Here is a 17,690-nt window from a genome sequence, read left to right as displayed (position 1 = left end):
TCTTGGGTCAGTTCGGGGGGAATAACCGGGCGGAATCGGGCCAATTTTCTTTCCCGGGGTCCCCGAGGTTCCCGAGATGCCCGAAGGCACTTTCGAGGTCTGTTGAGAGTTAGATACCAACTTTCCCAATCATATCAATCTGAGCAACCGACAGAATGTACGATAATGTTCTCGTGAGTACCATTAAATACACATAACAACAGTTCAGTGACAACATAAGTCATACACTTTGCCCCGCCCCCACACAGGAATCACTCCGCGCGCGCGGATGTAGTGCGGCGCGGCCAATTGGAGACTGGGGAGAGACAGAGAGCCGGCACTACATCGTAGCCAATCGCAGGAGCCTTCCACGGGCACGGATGAGCAGGCGGTCCCAATTATAAGACTTAAGGTGTCACTGAATATAGTGTCATTCAGTCGGGTAGCCTCAGGGGATACATATGTCGGCACTACAATATAATTTCAATCAGCAATTCAATTAGCAGGTAAGGTCATGGAGTAGCGTGGAAACAGCGGAGCCAGTAGTTGGGGAAGGGGGTGGTACTTCGTGACGTAGCCGGTTCCCGTGACACGTGACGTACACCTGCGCGTATAAGCGGCGTGGGAACAGCGAAGAAAGAAACAAGTGGGGAATTCGGGTGGTCACTTCGTGGCATTTCTTTTGTTTTTTTTTGTTACATTTGCCCGATCCCGAGTAGCCCAACTGGTGTCGTCACATCCGCACCGCAATGGTTGCGAGAGTTGGGTTGTGTTAGCAGACGACGGAACCCGAAGCCGAAGACCGCGATGCCCCTGGCGTGATCCAGGCGGCTAAAACCGTTAGCTTCTGAGCACTGTTGTTCGTATGACAACTGTCTCGTGACCTGACGTGCTAGGCCGTGTTGCCACATTTTGAGCACCCCAAACTCCCAAAAAAGAAGAAAGACACGTGGACCTTTGACGTCATGCGAGGATCGTGTCGACCGTCCGTGGCTGCTTTCTCCGTTCTTGTAAATTGGATTGCTGATTCACATTACGCCGCACAGCGAAAATATTTTGCATGATGACTCCCGAATGACAGCTTGACGAATAAGACAGAGTTTCGAGCCAATTACCTTTGCTCCTTTTGATGTTTCTACCACCCCAATGCTCCTTTGGATTTTCAGGAGTAGTGGACATACGCAATAAGAAAGACTATTCGACGACGACGAAGACTGTTAGAACGATCGCTTGTACGCGTAAGTCGTCTCGCATACGATGAAATAAATCCTTATTCTATACCTTGGTTGCGCAGAAGTGTTGTTTGTTGAAAACATTGTTGAAGGGGCCGACTTTCAAAAATTGGGCTATTCGTTCACGGCGACGAAGTTGAAGTGCGCAACGCTCGAGCTCGGCTGTGCTTCTCGAGATCACCGTCGGATTACATTCCGTCGGATTGAGCTCCAGGCATGGCGACTCCAAGTCGAAGTACAGAGGACTTTCGCGGCGCCCGAGAGCGCCTCATGGGCATGATCTTGATCACGTGTCTCACCTTCATTGTCCTAAACGTTACTTCGGTTCTGAGCTATATGCTTAGCATGGTGTCGAACGTTCTCTTCGCGCTGGTCGTCGGGTACAACCTTGCCGACTGCATCGACCGACGTTACCGGAAAGAAGTTCGACTCAAGGACCCTACAGTCTTCATCACAGGTATCTTTGTTGGAACTCTTTCGAGAGTTCTTAGATCATTGCACGTGGAAATTAAACTTCATGTAGCGCGTGAATTCACCGCATTTATTCGAAACATTTACCTGCCATACATATTCCGCGTACCGTGTATTCACACGAGCAACATTCCAGACCATTCCCACCACCAGCGACATTCCCCCAGAAGCGGAAGATGCGAAAAGCGTCATAGCTTTCTGCTGTCACGCGAGCGCACAACGTCAGACATGTACAAAATACCGCAAAAAAAGTATTTGAAATAAGATCTGGAGTACATCAGCGAAAATGTATTTGAAATACAGTACCAAATTACTTACGAATAAAAGTATTTAGAGTAAAATACTAAATACTTGAAAACTTAATTAAGATACTCACAAGATACTTTCGTACTCGTCATAAAGAACAGACACCACGATAGTCTTTATAGCCGTTATTCTCTGTTTCGGCAACGCCTTCGAAATAGGGCCTCAGATAAGGCAAAGGAAGTAAAGGCGCAGCCTTCGTGTGGGGCTCCATCCTGAGATGGAGAACAAAAGAGAACAATCAAGAGAGCAAAAATTGTGACGTCATCTCTTGACTGCCCTGAGCTGACCTGTCATCGGTAGGATGAGGACAAGAAAAACGTCAGGGCACTTCGGAAAAAAATCCTCACGAGGCTATGAGCCAGAAAGTAATTGAAATACTGAGTAGAAAATACTTGAAAGAGTATTTAAATTAGATTACAAGATACATTTCTTGAAAAGGAATTAGCAAGATACAAAATACTGAAAGAAAAGTATTTAAATTACTGCATTTCAAATACAATACTCAAGATACGTACATGTCTGCTCAACGTTGTGTCTTCACGTACACTACTAGCCGTGTGGAATGTCCTGCTGCACAGCCACAAGATATTCCGTAGCAGACCGAAGGGAAACACGCTGACGGCGTCGTCTGCTAAGTGTCGTCTGCTAAATCCGCAGTACACACTCCCAATATTCCGCACCGTGTGAATGCTTAACATAACACAGGGCGGAACTTCGGCTCTGTGAGCAGTGTTTACGCTTTTTTCTTCCACTAGAGTATTCCGTGAGGATGTCGCCCGTGTGAATACACGGTTACTTGTCCAAGAGAACCGGTCTTCATTTATGAATGAACCAAATTTCGAGAATGTGTTACCAGCGTCGACTTCAACTGGACCTTGGTGAACAGTGAAGTGATTTTTTCTTTTTTTCAACGTTCCACCTTAGGTTGCGACAGTGGCATAGGTCTGCATGCAGCAAGGCGACTACACGAGCACGGTTTCGACGTGTTTGCTGGCTGTCTAGACCCAAATTCTGATGGAGCCGCCATCTTAAAGGAACTCCACGTAACCATTGTGCCGATTGATTACCTTGAGGAAGACAGTATTATCCACGCTTATAAGACTGTAACCGCTCAACTAGGCGACAGAGGTATGTCAAGTGCGTTACAGCATGTCCCACTTCAGGACTGGTGATTTTGCTGTACGATTTGTTTCAGACCTCTGGGGCATCGTTGCTAACGCTGGTGTGGTGAACTACGGCGAAGTGGAGTGGATGTCTTACGATGAAATCAGATGGGTAGTGAACGTGAACTTGTCTGGCACACTAAGATTCATCAAAGAAGGGATACCCCTCCTGAGAAGAAGCAGGGGTCGAATCGTCGTCATGTCCGGCGTCCACGGTAATGTGCCGGTATCGACGCGATTATGTGCTGCGATGTTATAATGTTGCGCAAAAATGGAGGGCCGAAACTGACGTTAAAAAAAGAGGCAACGAAAAGCAGAAACGGGCATTCATTTTTTTTTCTTCCTTGTTATTCGTGCAAAAGTTATGACGGCCAAAAATACTGCCTGCCTTAAAGGAATAATGAGGTGACATTTAACGTGTCCCGAAACCATGTTTCATTCGTGAAGCTGTCCACCACCACCGGGAGCCACCATGGAAGATAGTTTCGCTCTGCAGTGTATATTATAACAGCAGAATCAAATATACAAAAAAAAAAAAAAACTGTAGGAAGAGGAAGTATCTGCGTACGGTCGACACGATCCTCGCGTGACGCGGGGAACTTCCGGTGCCTTTTTTCTTGTTTCTTTATCTTTCTCAGCTCACGCGCCGCTGTTTCGCTCTACGTCACGAGTCACGTGCCCGGGGACTGCGTTACGTCACGACGTTCCCTCGCACTCCGATGGCCTCTTTTTGAAGAGTGGAGGATTATTCAAATGTGCGCGGAACAGTGGATTCGCGTGAGTCTCCGTAGGCCGCTTGTACTCGTCGTTCTTATGGCAGGAACTCGTTTTATTCCATGGGGGTCACCTCACTGAGCTCAGAAAATACTTCTGACAGGTCGCCATGCCATACCCGGAATAGTTGCAGCAAGTGCTGCCAGCGCCGGCCTCTGTTCCATAGGGGACGGTCTACGCAGGGAGCTCTGCAAGTGGCACATTGGGGTCAGCACTATCGAACCTATGCTATACAGGTGGGCAACATCAGAGGCACTATTCATTTTTCTTATTAGGCATATGTTTTCAGTACGTTTACGGGAGAACGCGTTAGCTGTAAAGTTAGCTGTAAAGCTGTAGTTAAAATAAAGCTGTAAAGAAAATGAGGCTACGCCACAGTGGTAGAGGCTCCAATGCAAGTTCATGTCAACAAGTCAAGTCGTTGAGACAGGACTGATGAGGATTTTGTTCCAGGCTATAGGAAATGGCTATTCCTGCACGTGCTCGACTTGACATTATGCGCTAAGTAACAAACTAACGAAGCTGAACGTCCCATACTTTCATTTTGTACGTGACTTGCCACAGAGCAGAGCAGAAGCGCTTATCAAAGTCCTTAACCGTGTAGAGTCAATTCCGGCTAAAGAGCTGAACAATTTTATTTGGAAAACCTACATCACTTTTGGCAGGACCCGAGTCACGGAACCGGAAAATGTCAGGATTGGAATCATGGAGTTGTTGAGCCGTGTTCCACAGAGCGTGAAGGACGAGTATGGCACGTCGTACATGGACGCCTACAAGTCGTTGCTTCCAAAGCGACTTCACCGGTACATGCACGTCAACCTCAATGATATCTCGAGGGCAATCCACTGGTACGTTAAACTGCTGTATGGACGGTATTGCATAATCATTAGTTGTCGTACTTATTTCAGTGCCCTGACTGACACGTCACCTAAGGCTCGGTATCGTTGCGGAGGATCGGATATGATCTTGGCTCTGTTCCTGGAACTGCTGCCCACCGAAGTGGTCGATACAGTCATTAACAGCGTCTTTCAGCCGCGGTGCCGGGTGAAGACGGTGACCACCAAATCTGGATAATTCATCAGTGGAGATCCTTATCTGTCTTTTGTATATTTCGCACGCAAAAAAGAAAGAACATTCCTAACCATGTGTGTATTGCCTGAATGTGAACACCTGTGCAGTGGTATCCTTATAAATATGCGCACTTCGCTCAAGTTCGAAGTAGTTTGAGATCGATCCAGTGTTAATACACGTAACGCAAATATTCTCCCGTTTACTCTAGTCCTTCAGGCACTTACATGGTGCACTGTCAGTATTTGTCAATATTGGGCGTCAATATCTTGAAGTCGCGTGTTCCAGTCATGTGCAGAACCAGGCCCTCCGTATCAGTGATGATACCCCTTCATGGTCCCGAACTAAATTGAGGCGGTAGCACGCAGTCTACAAATGGTGAATTATAGTAGGTACAAGTTCAATGATGACATTTACAGGTAAAGCAAACTGCAGAAGCAGCAAGTATACTGCAGCAATTGGGCGCTGTGGTTTCTGACAATAAGGAAGCAGAAGTCCGTAACATGCGAAGACCTTGGGACATCTTCGCCAAGGCAGTTCGTGTACGTCAGTGTGCCCCCTGGTTGCCGTACTGTGAGAACGCCTGTATGATCACCCTTGATTTTTCCTCCTACGGCCTCATTTGGAGATTATGGCGGGTAGAAGTGCGGTAGGTACTCTCCAGCAACGATTTTTTTCGTCTGTACGCAACAGGCAATGGAAGGTAGAGAGATCGCTGAGAGATCGCGAGATCGCCTGACTTGTGAGCTGTTTGTTTTCTCATTACTTCGCATAATGCTTCGTGATATACAACACATAGTTACATACATTGAGCATATGTATTGCAAAAAATGCGTACGTATATAGTATTAGGCACAAAATCTTGCAGAGGTTTTGGAAACCTACACATGCTGTATTTCAGTTTCTTTTCTTTCAGCAAACGTTGCTCAGTAAGGCTGGGCTTAATTTCAAACTTCGGACGACTATCAGACGGACCTCACCAGCATCTGCATAATTTTACTTCCCCTTAAGGCGCCTCATGTCACAAGCCGTGATCTATGTCCAGCACAGGTCACGGTCATGGTCTAAAACACTAATCATATATTCATTGGGTGAGACTTTCAATCTGCAACCAGAACTCGAGCTAACAGTTCGACCTCGAACGTCGCGGCGCCCGAAGAGACTTCCTTCCGGATCTAGAGCGACTCCCGCTAGACGAGGAGCGGCTTCGAGGGGACCTAACTGGGGCCCTTGTCCGCGATCTTTTAGATTTCGGTGAACGGCGGGAGCGCCTTCCAGAAGAACTTCTGGTCGCAGTTCTCGACCTTCTTGGCGTGACCCTTTTTTCACTTTTAGGTGAACGAGAAAGTTGTCTTCGCGACGAGTTTCTCACAGGGGTCCTTGACCTTCTTGATCTTCTTCGTTTGGATGAGCGGCGCACTGGTAACTGTTGGTCTTCTTGCCTACATTGACGAAAATATAGATATTGAAGCAGAACAGTACGATATCTTCGACGTCCCCGATCATTTGTTCTACCTTTTCGTGTAGGCGAAGTGATGTGAGGCGCCAAGAACATCGCCTATATTTCGCACTCTACGAGGGGCGTTCAAGTCAAACGGGGACTTTTCATTTTTCGCAAAAGTAAAATGAACTTACAGGCGAGAAATTAGTTTTATTTTTCAAAGTAATCTCCAGTTGCACTAATGCACTTGTCCCAGCGTTTCACGAGGGCTTGGATGCCAGCAGCGTTGAAATCCTTACCGCCACGTAGCAACCATGATCGGACCGCATTCTTGACCTCGTCGTCGCAGCTGAAGGCGGCCCCCAAGGAACGCCTTCAGTGGCCCGAAGAGATGGAAATCGCTGTGGGCGAGGTCTGGACTGTAAGGGGGGTGTGGCAGCAACTCCCAGCCAAGTTCCTGTAAGGTGCGTGTCGTGAGATGCGCGGTATGCGGGCGTGCATTGTCCTGTAGAGGAGGACTCCTTTGGTGATGAGGCCCGGCCGCTTTTGCTTCAGCGCCTTATGCACATACCTGAGAACCAGTAATATGCACTATTGATGGTGGTACTGTAGAGGAGGTGGTGTCCCTCTACATGAGTCCTGACCGGCGATGATGGAATGTCCCAGCGGGCAGATGGTCGTGGCCTCACGCTAGGACGGTGCCGGTAGAACTGCCGTGCCAGCACCGTAGCGCGTGGTAGCAGAGGCACGTCTTCGTCATCACACACGGGCCGCCACATCACTCCCCCCCTCAGACGCGGAGCGGTGTAGAGCTAGCGGTTGGGGTCCGCGTCGATACATGAAGAGGAGGAAGACGGGCGACAGGTGGAACAGGGACGGCTGGTCTTGCATCTTGTGCTGAGTGGGCAGAAGTGGCGGGATGAACGGTGCGGACAAGAGCTGGCCGGGAGGGTTCCAGGGGCGGGCCGAAGTGGAGAGCAGAGTAGGCAGGTAGGCAGAACGTAATGCAGGATGGAGCGACAGAACCGCGACCGGTTCGTGAGCGGTGAGCTCGTAATGTCGCCAAGGAGAGTGCCGGGGAGGACCATCGCGAAGCACGGGGAGACCGGGTGTAGCACTCGGTGGCCTCCGTGCGGGTCCCCGGTGGAACGTTGGTCCCGGTGCCTCTTGAGCGCCACTGGATGGGCTGCCAGCACTCTGTATCGAAGCCTGGTGGGAAGGCAAGGCGGGCAGGGTTCTTAGGAATGGCCTGACGATGAGGATGGGACCATGCAGCCGCCAGCGGCGTACCGCGACCGGTATGGGAGCGTGATGCTCGTGAAGGTGCCGCTGGTGAAAGCCCGAGGAGTGCCATCGCGAAGCATGTGGCGACGTGACGCATAGTGAGAGACCATGGCGATGTGAGCTGAGTAGATGAGCGAGCTGGGTAGAACCATGGTGTTGCGCGGCCGTGCGTTGCGATGAGTGGAGCCGCGGTGAATTGACGTCGTCGCCTAGCGGTTCCTCGGTAGAACGTTGCACCGTACCTTCGGAGGTGGGCTTGCAGTAATTTGGGATGGTGCTTGGCCGAATTATGCCGAACATGGTGTTCGTTGTTCGGGTCACCAAATGTAGAGGAGGTGGTGTCCCTCTACATGAGTCCTGACCGGCGATGATGGAATGTCCCAGCGGGCAGATGGTCGTGGCCTCACGCTAGGACGGTGCCGGTAGAACTGCCGTGCCAGCGCCGTAGCGCGTGGTAGCAGAGGCACGTTTTCGTCATCACACACGGGCCGCCACAGTACCACTGGGCAGAAAATCAACATGAACGACGCCAGCCTTGTCCCAGAAAACCGTGAAAAACTTGGATGTTCTCAGGAACTCTGACACTGGGCTCTGAGCCGCTCCGGCCGGGATCGTCCTGCACTGATGTACGGCCGTCTCGGAACCGCTTGCACCACTCAAACGCTTTGCTGCGGCTAAGTGTATCGTGGGCACACTGAGCCTGAAGTCTTCTGTGAATTTCAGATCACCTTACGCCTTCATTCACAAGAAACTTCATGACAATTCGCTGTTCGATGTGCGCGCTCACCTCGTTGTCGGTCATCTTGTCCAGCACGTGTCTTCTGTTTTGCACAAACTTTGGACCACCACGTGGTGAACGCGAAGATCTGTCGCGTGTGAAAATGACGAAAAAGAAGTAGCGCGAGCCATTTGTACACTCAGGAGACAGAAAGTCCCGGTTTGACTTCAACACCCCTCATACAAAGCAGTCAATGGACGCGGTACGACAGTGCGCTGTCTATATAGCGACGGCACAATAAACAACGCACGAGGACGTAGTCCGCTAACCTACGCCGGATTATACTGCAGTGCCACCAAGCGCCGCCAATTGGGCTCCAATATATTTCAGTGTTGGCGCACTACTTCTTCCGACGCACAGTAATGTGACACGCTACTGCAGCCAATAGGAACAAATGTGGGGCAGGGCCTAAATGTACCTTACGTAATCGTGCTTAAGTTGGGCACGACTATGGTGCCCTGCAGGTGTAGAGGGATCAGTTCTACCAAAATCTGAACGTCGGGGTAAAAACCGCGCGGAGGGCTTATCGGGATGTGTGCTGTAAATGGTCTTTGCATAACCGCGTAGCCCTAGGCAGAAGGAGAGCGGGATAGGCTGGGAAGCTAGAAATATAGCCCTTTGGCACCGCCGTTAAAACCACGACCTACTAGATTATAACGACCATGTCATAATCGGCAACCCCTATGAGGAGCTCGTCCGCACGATCCGCTAGGGGCGCTACTCATCGGCCCACGAGATCTGTACATCATGATTGGACAATTGAAATTTGAACGCGCAGAAGCGGACGTACGACTACCGTAGCAGACGACAGCAACATCTCCTATGAAAACGCGTAGGATGATGATGATAATCAACTTTTGAAAGAAGCATATCCCGTGGGACGTGCACCACTTGTACAAAAATACTAAGGTAAGCCGAAGTACAAAGTATTGCAGAAATTGAGGAAGCAAGAACCGGGCCGATGTGTAGCGCCACCGCTAGCTTCCAAATGCGGCGCTTGGGAGGGGTGCCTATGACATGGTCGTTGTAATCTAGTAAGGCGTGGTTAAAACACAAGACAAGGACAGCAACTGACGTTTCATGTTCTTCGGCGACGTGTTGCGGCGTCCCTGTCGGCAGAACACATTCAATGTTGTCGTTCGTAACCCTTCCCACGGAAGGCGAGACCGGGTGGCAGCTGAGACTGGAGGGACATGTCAGATCCTCCGTTGCCTGCAAGTACGGCAGAGCCACAAAGCCTCGGTGAAACAGCCAACACCTCACGGATGTGTCGTAATGCTACCGACGACGAAACTATAACCGTAACCGTTACTGTAGCCGTAAACGACACCGTTCCGTGTTGTTGTCCGCTTCTGCATAGTCATCGACATCACTATATGGTCTACGTGGACTGGAACCTTAGCTGGGATCTCGCTTTGAATTAGCGGGTGACCGTTCAAGGGAGATTCGATCCTGTATTCGAATTTAGTATCGCAAATTGGTCGAGGTTAGTGTCGGTAAGAGAAATCTGCTTTGAAAACTGCTACTGATTTCGGAAAAGGAGATACATGAACAGCACGCTAACATACGTCAAGGGAGCGCGACATACCTCCTTGAAAGAAATTTCTGGATCCAGCCATTGGGACACGGCATCATCGCCGTCCAAGATCACCTGTGAAAATGAAAACATCTGTTTCTAATATTGAAAAGATGGGAGTAATAGACCTCTCCCTGTTTGCAAACAAATGACGTCATAGTGTTCGACAGCGCCACCAATTTGGTAGAGTTGAACTACGCTCGAAGCTAGGGGGCGAACAAGCTTGCTCCCGAAAGCCACGGTCTTGAGAGAATTACGGTGGACCCTGAAAGGGACGCTACCTTCAGTCCTACTTTTCTTTCTATAGGAGGCAGCGAACAAGTACCCATTCGTGGATCCCAGCCCTCCCCTTCCGATTTGTTTCGGTTTCAGCCTGTCTACCATCGTCATGATGACGTTTCTCGGATAGAGGTCTATTGGCATGATGTGACGTGTTGCTAGCATGGAGGAAGGAAACACAAGGAGCGGCTGTTCGCCCGAGACTAGCGTAGCCACCCTTTAGCGGTCGCTCGAGTCAAAATCGCCATTACGTCCTGTCCACCACGTGATCCCCTCTAAAGTTTCGGTTTTGCAAGGCTTTGTTTCTCGCGCTGCTCTCTGTGTGAGTTTGCTTTTCGAAAGTAATTTATTGTGAAAATGCGAGCACCATCGTAGCAACGACGAATGGTAATGTGTTCCTGTCCGTGCCGCGGCTCTCGTTGAACGGGAAGCAGCTCTGTCACGGGAACACGTTTTGTTTGTAAGTACACGGTCAGTTGTCTTAGTCGCCTGTGTGTGTTCGAGTCATCTTGAATTGTTCGTTTAGGACCTGACACTGTGTCGCAGATTCATTTCATACCCTGTTGTTGTACATATCTGATTAATAGTGTTCTGAGTACGGCATTCTTTATCACTTAATCAGGAAACGTACATACATTGGAAGTTACCGTTGCCACACGTGATGTTTCCGGTCCCGCGTACTCCTTTGCGTTCTGCACACTGTGACTGGTTTTCTAATAGAAGAGTAAACATTCGAAGATACAGAAATAAAGTGTAAGCACGCGTTCAACGTAGTACTGCCCTCTGAACTGTGACACAACTACAGCTCGCGTCGTCTGCTCTGGTGGCGCCGTGCCGTCTGGAGGGTCACGTGAGCGGTCACGTGGTAGACAGGAGCATCCCAGAATGCAATGCGAAACCGGCTACGCTCGTCCCGATGGAAAACTGTGGGAGGGGCCGCTCCTTGTGTTTCCTTCCTCCATGGTTGCTAGCTAGTACTACTACATTGGTCACAGCCTCTGTGTATCGTCGCGAAGGGACAGTTTCATGCTGTCGACTGAGCTCGAGATTATAGCAGGTGCATTCGACTGTAAGTGCAAGCTGCGTGCTGATGCCGTCAAGTAAGCTTCGCAGTTTTCGAAATAAACGGCGGACCGCTCGGCGGACGTCGCAACCTTGTGCGATCGGGAGAAAGGAGACTGAAGTAGGTTTTGAAGCATGGTACAGGGTAAACAGTAAGTTTTGTCTCGAACTGGCGACTTGATTGATTGGAAGAACAAAAACCGGAAGTTACTGACAGTGACGTCACTGCAACGGGTGCTGAGAAAGCACGTGACAGCGTTTTGCTTAGCTTTGGTTCGGTAACTGTCGCTCTAATTCAAGAACCATAGAGTCGCTCTAGTAACTCTATAGGAAGACCTTGGTGCAAGAGTCGTTTTTCGCTTCGAGAGCCCGTCAAGGACGTAGGGCGACGTGTCACGGACATTTGAAGTCAGCATTCCGTACCATTGCCCACTTAGTGCATAGTTTGTGTGTATTTGAAAAGAATGTGCTCTATTTCGTGGCCCTTTTTCGACAAAATATATACGGAGCAATGAAAGGAACTCACAGGCATTCTGTTATGAATAAAGAGGAAATAATCTGGTGGTTGCATGGTGAGGATGGTGTAGCTGAACAGATCCTCCTGCAAGAGACGAAGAGGGCGAAGAGCTCACTCGAGGATGCTTCTTCCTTGGGAGCACGGTGCACGTTTCTAGTGTGAGGACCGTAATACGTGATCGAATACGCAACAATAACAAAAAAAAAAAGTGTACTTTCTCACGTGTTGCAGTGCTTCTCTGATTACCGGCTAAATGTTACACCTGAAATGAAGAGACATCGAAGAGGCCAGCCATGGTGAGCAGTCGCGGTCCCCTCCACTTATTATTTTTAATTAGGGACGTCGGATCATTGGTGTCGTCCCAGAAGCGATCGAACATGTCTATATTTCTTGGCTGGTCGAAGTAGATGAAATACGGCTGACTAGTACCATTTCTCTCATGAGTCCACTCGTAGAACCTACGCGGTAAGAAAATCGATGCACTTTACAGGACAACTACAATGATGTATTTGAGGACAAAGAAAGTAAAATAGAGAAGCCCACTAAAGGCGGAAGTACCACAAAATTAATTTCTAAAATTTGAGGAGCGTGAAGTCACAGAATGTATGGAGTCACGTCACAGGAGCATGATGTCGCAATCGGCCACGCGCGCCTCTGGCAACATTTGCCCTCCAAGGTCGAATTCCATTTCATCGTCAAAAGTGCTCGCAATCTTCCAACGTGGAACGGAGAGCGGAGACCGAGGAAGAGCTCGCGCAGTTGCTACGAAATGACGCCAAAGTTCGTGGTGACGTCACGTGCGCTGGTTCTCACGTGCTCTTGTCACGTGACGTCTTCGTGAAGTTTTGCTGGTTGTTTCGAAAACTCATGGAAGTGTTCAAAGCGTTCGAATTCTTAATCATTGACGATTTTGTGTGTGTGTGCGTGTTTGGGTATGTGTGTGTGTGTGTGTGTGTGTGTGTGTGTGTGTGTGTGCGTGCAGAGTCTTCCAGGCAGGTTGGTTTATAACACGCACGACATAAATAAATATTTTTTTAAAGTTCTGTACTGGCACTTGAAGGCTGACGTCACGGCTGTACTGCGCTTCACAAGAGAAAGTAACAAACAGACGTTTACTGTCCCAGGCAGCACAATGTACTGAAAGTCGAGTGCAATTGGGGTGGACGGTATGTGTCTTATCAATGTTCTTTAGTTTCACGAGTATGTTCAAGGCCTTCCACCTACCCGTCCACCCCTATTGCACTCGACTTTCAGTACATTGTGCTGCCTGGGGTCGTTCAGTTATTTGAGTCCCCACTCTGTAGCGGCGAGCCAAGCTGTGGGCCAATTTACCGTGCATGACGTGAATCGGAACTGAATGGAGACGTACCCTTCGGCGAGCACCACGCAACGCTGGTTCCGGGCCACGGCCGGACGAAAGCTTCTTTTGAGATGGCACTCTTCGACACGGCAGTTAGCTGTGTTGGCGAAGAAGTTCTGTGGGTCCTTGTTGTACCAGGAGGGCACGAGACCCCAGCGGAGAGGACATATGACGCGTTCGGTTAGGTCAGTAGCAGAAAAGTGTGCACTACTCAGCAATACTGGGCTGTGGAAATGAAATGTAAGGCGTGGTCGACATTTTATGGGGGGGGGGGGTATAAACAAAACATCTACTTGTATTTGTACTTCTTGCGTGCGCATTCGGAGAAACCGCTAAAAGCTCAACGTATATGGCAAAGAGGCAGTCAAGTCAAGACATAAGGCACGCATATGTTTGTTTGACTGGTTCTGTACCACGTGTTGTCGATGGACAAGATGTGCCAATTCGCATTATCACGCTGCAAACCTACCAGCCACGGGTCCGTTGATTTCAATCACGTTCAATACCGTTTGGGCTATAAGCATGAAAATGTGCTCTAAGCACATAGTCTCCTACACTCTTAAAAATGAGCTTCACCACATAGCAGAGGAGGAGGAGGAGGAGTGTCGTTGGGAGGAACCCGAGAGGTCTGCCTGCCTGATTAGGCGGCATGTTTCTCGGGGAGGGAAAGGTGGTGGAGAGGAAAGGGTGAAGTGGAAGACCGAGCGGAATCCGCTCGGGGGGAGGATAGCTGCGTCCATGGGCCGACTTCAGGGGAACTGTGCCGGCATACGCCTATTACACATCTGAGGGAAACCCAGGAAAAACCCCAGACGGCACAGCCGGCCCGCGGATTCGAACCGCGGACCTCCCAGTCTCCAAGCGCACGCGTTACCGCTGCGCCACCGGAGCTGGTCACCACATAGCACGCTCCTAGACAACCATCATCCCGAATGACAACGTTCTCGCCCGTGATTTGTTGAAAACGGGAGGCGGAGCCTATTTTGTGGCCATTATGCACGGCACAGAATAGGCTCCGCCTCCCGTTTTCAACAAATCAGGGACGAGAACGTTGTCATTCGGGATGATGGTTGGCTAGGAGCGTGCTACATGATGAGGTTCGTTTTTAAGAGTGTATGAGTGTTTTGGTAACATGATAAGCGTAAGAACAACATTTTGAAGCATGCTGACGCGGTACGTTGTGACTCGGTGGCGACATGACCTGGCCTAAGCCTAAAACACTGATATATTTAGATTTGTAGGTGCAATTGACTTGTCCCGTCACATACGTCAACTCACTTGAAGCTGGTCTTAGGTTTGATGTTGTAGGACGGCTTATAGACCCCTCCTTCGTTGATCTCAATCCAGTCTGGACTAACGACCGCTCCAGAGGAATCTCTGTGGATGCACGCGCACTGTACGCCTAGGGGACTCAGAATGCTGAAACATAGACAATGTTGCGTGTACGCTATTACTGCACGTTATGAGGAAGCACAGTACAGCCCTCTATTAGCAGAGCAACGAGTAGAGGTGTGAACGGGTGCGCTTATATCATGCAGGTCCGCGCGGGTTACATCCTGGCTTGTCGATAGGACCATAGCGTTTTGCAAGGCTGCGGCGATAGAACGCAGTGCGCGGATATTGGAATTTTATCCGCAGATTAACATTGGTGTCTTTTTCGACGTCCCCTAGGGGGAGCCGTAATTGAGATCACATTGTGAATCCAAAATGGCGTCGAAGTGTGCCTTATTGGACAACTGCTGTTGGCATAGTGTTCCTGTGAAAGGGCGGATGCCAATACACCTATTCCAAGGAATGTTGGTGCGATTGCGGTCGCGGATCTTTCGAGCGCGGATGCCGTGTGGGTGCGGGTGCTGTCAGTCTTATCCGCACTCACCTGTGGTCCTGAGAATTGGCGACCGCGGTTGTGGTCCGCATACCCGCGGTTATCCGTATATATCAGCGAATGTTTCGGCTTCTAGGCGTTGTTTCGGGTTGTGGATGAAATGCGAATACTGCCACGCTGAGTCTGCGGGCTTTTGTGCTGCCATAACCGATGTTTATTACACGCCATGGGTGCGGGTGGCACGTGTGTGTTTGTGATGCGAGTGAGCTGATTTACGCGCTGAGCTGTTATGACGTAACTGTAACAATCACCCCACCTCTCAATTTTTTGCAGTACGCCATCGTGCTGCGGATTCTGGATACACCACTGTGTGTACGTATTTGAAAATGCGGAAACACAGGCTCATTACACGTTTCAAAAAGGCGCCGCCGCCTCAGCTTTCGCGGCGCAGCCGACGGGACCTGCTTCTGTTCAGCGTTCGCTATGAAGGTGGCGTCGGTGCATGCGTTCACGTATCTTCTGAAGTAGCCCTGTGCATGCTAATCCACGAAGCCTACTATGTTCCACTAAGGCGACGTTCCTCTGAAGAGGCAGAGTTTGTTTTGTGATCTTTCAGCAAAGACGTGTATGAATTCAGAGTGTAATAACCCTGTCACACGGGCAGAGTTCAACGACCATTGAAACCAAATGACCATTGAAAATGCACGTAGCGCCATCGAGCATGTAACGCGTAAAGTTTTCAAACAGCATTGGATCCAATGTTTCCTGACAGGTTGACACATTACACGCTAGATGATGCTGCCTGCATTTCCAATGGTCATTGATCTCAATGGTCCTTGAAGATTGCCCGTCTGACAAGGGTATTACTCTCAATTCCATTGCGTACGTACGATCTCCAAGAAACTTTCGTCAGGATCCGGATAGACCCAATGACCCACATGATGTTCTGACATCTGTAGTCTGTTGGGCTGTCTGGAGAGTACACATAAGTGATACGTTCGGCACAACTACAGCTGTCATAAGCAGGTACCAGAGTTTAATCTACACGAACACATGCGACCTTCGCGTCTGTGCATCATGTGTCCACGTGGGTGAAACTCCCCCATCTATCTTAAACACATGATACACGATGCATACGTATCGCGTGATTTCACCCTAAATTTCACCCTTTTGTCGTAACTAGACATGTAACCCGCGCTCCAAAACTAAAAACAAATAAAAAAGAAAAGAAAAACTGAACGCACAAAGAACGCGGAGGAGGAGGCTGTTGTCGGGTGTGTTTTCGATCGAATACTTTTAATACCAATTTATAGGTAACATTTCCTAGAGCACGTGAAGAAGACACGAAGGGATGAGCTGTGCTACCCAAAACTCGAAGTAACGTTACCTACAAGTTCATTACACCAGCTCGTTTGTCTCTTACGTCTTTGTTCAGCATTATTAGGCGATGCACGTGTTAAACGTCGGTGCACATTATAGGACGGAACATATGGTATACCACCACTTACATTCTTCACACACAAGAAAGTGTATAGTAGAGTCTTACCATGCTACACGGCCGCACATTTTGCTGGACCTCGATGTGTAGCCGTTTCGTCAGGTGGCAAGGACGGCCTCGTGATATCAGTGGGAATGCAGGCGCGCGACCCCAAAACGAAACTGTTTTTTTAAACGAAGGTGGAAAACAAGTTTATGCACAAAAAAAATAAAGTCTGGCGACCTGCCTTTTGAAATGTCAGTGAAAGAAAATGGGGTTTATTTATTTATGTATTTAGAATACGTTAAAGATTAAAGACCCAAGCGGGTACAACATAATGGATAAGATGGGCGACAATAACATTGTAGAAAAGGAAAAAAAAGTAATTACAATGATCGGCAAATAGCAAAAGAAACGTCATATATACTTATAAAAAGGAAACACAATACGGAAGACATAAAGGAAAAACCAGCAAGCATGTACACACATACAGGGTGTCCCAGAAAATGTGCATTGAATTATAATAAAAAAAACTACGCCACCTAGAATCATGCGGTCAACGGCATTTGTTCTTATTAGGTTTTTGCCACCTCTTGATGTGAATATCATCTACCGTAAGTTTAATTATGTAAATATTTGCGAACTGAACTCGGAAATTTGCCAAGTAAAGGTCACTTTTTTACCCCACCAATATGAAGAACGTGCCGAATTCAGTCAAATTCATGATAATTTACAGTGATATTCACGAGCTATCCCATCGGAAAAAATAGCCGAATATCATGCTTTTCGGAGCATCGGACCATGCGCGCGATGACTTTTTGAGCGCAATCGTTCTCAGTCCGACGAAAGGAGGTTCCAAAGCCAGCCCACAAGGTGATAGTAGAAAAAGTAACCGTTCCTAAAATTGGGAGAGGGAAAGCATTATCCCAGCGAAAGTCGGACGTGATAAGCCGTGCTTGTGTTATCTCTTTCTGCGATGCCGGGGTGGGCTGGGTTTCCAACCTCCTTTCGTCGGACTGACAAAGATTGCGCTGAAAAATTCATCATGCGCTATTCTGTGGTAGCTCCGTAGAGCATGATGTTCGGCTATTTTTTCCG

The 17,690-nt window shown here is 48.9% G+C and overlaps 2 protein-coding genes across 2 annotated transcripts; one reads left to right on the top strand and one right to left on the bottom strand.

Moving 5' to 3' along the window:
* The first annotated feature begins 1,345 nt into the window (after positions 1-1,345).
* Positions 1,346-5,069, top strand: LOC135400024 (17-beta-hydroxysteroid dehydrogenase type 6-like). Its single transcript, XM_064631766.1, has 6 exons — positions 1,346-1,668; positions 2,913-3,116; positions 3,184-3,366; positions 4,029-4,161; positions 4,591-4,773; positions 4,834-5,069. The coding sequence occupies exons 1-6, from the start codon at positions 1,428-1,430 to the stop codon at positions 4,997-4,999; spliced, it is 1,110 nt and encodes a 369-aa protein (XP_064487836.1). The 5' UTR covers positions 1,346-1,427; the 3' UTR covers positions 5,000-5,069.
* Positions 5,070-5,969: 900 nt separating this feature from the next.
* Positions 5,970-16,747, bottom strand: LOC135400023 (abasic site processing protein HMCES-like). The gene is made up of 8 exons (XM_064631765.1): positions 16,662-16,747; positions 14,569-14,709; positions 13,300-13,515; positions 12,193-12,388; positions 11,940-12,014; positions 10,085-10,147; positions 9,572-9,708; positions 5,970-6,435 (listed from the first exon to the last, which is right to left on the bottom strand). The coding sequence occupies exons 1-8, from the start codon at positions 16,679-16,681 to the stop codon at positions 6,117-6,119; spliced, it is 1,167 nt and encodes a 388-aa protein (XP_064487835.1). The 5' UTR covers positions 16,682-16,747; the 3' UTR covers positions 5,970-6,116.
* Between the last annotated feature and the right edge of the window lie 943 nt (positions 16,748-17,690).

This window comes from Ornithodoros turicata, chromosome 7 (assembly GCF_037126465.1).
Source record: "Ornithodoros turicata isolate Travis chromosome 7, ASM3712646v1, whole genome shotgun sequence".
NCBI classification, from domain to species: Eukaryota; Metazoa; Arthropoda; class Arachnida; order Ixodida; family Argasidae; genus Ornithodoros; species Ornithodoros turicata.
The sequence above is the reverse complement of the archived record's forward strand: the minus strand, read 5'-3'. Positions and strand labels throughout refer to the sequence as shown.

Excerpts from the sequence above, each read along its gene's own strand:
- LOC135400024 (XM_064631766.1), top strand. The coding sequence starts at position 1,428 with ATGGCGACTCCAAGTCGAAGTACAGAGGACTTTCGCGGCGCCCGAGAG. Across the intron at positions 3,117-3,183 it reads CGCTCAACTAGGCGACAGAG|ACCTCTGGGGCATCGTTGCT; the intron begins GTATGTCAAGTG and ends GATTTGTTTCAG. Across the intron at positions 4,774-4,833 it reads ATCTCGAGGGCAATCCACTG|TGCCCTGACTGACACGTCAC; the intron begins GTACGTTAAACT and ends TACTTATTTCAG.
- LOC135400023 (XM_064631765.1), bottom strand. The coding sequence starts at position 16,681 with ATGTGCGGCCGTGTAGCATG. Across the intron at positions 13,516-14,568 it reads AAACCTAAGACCAGCTTCAA|CCCAGTATTGCTGAGTAGTG; the intron begins GTGAGTTGACGT and ends TCATTTCCACAG. Across the intron at positions 9,709-10,084 it reads CAGAAATTTCTTTCAAGGAG|GCAACGGAGGATCTGACATG; the intron begins GTATGTCGCGCT and ends CCGTACTTGCAG.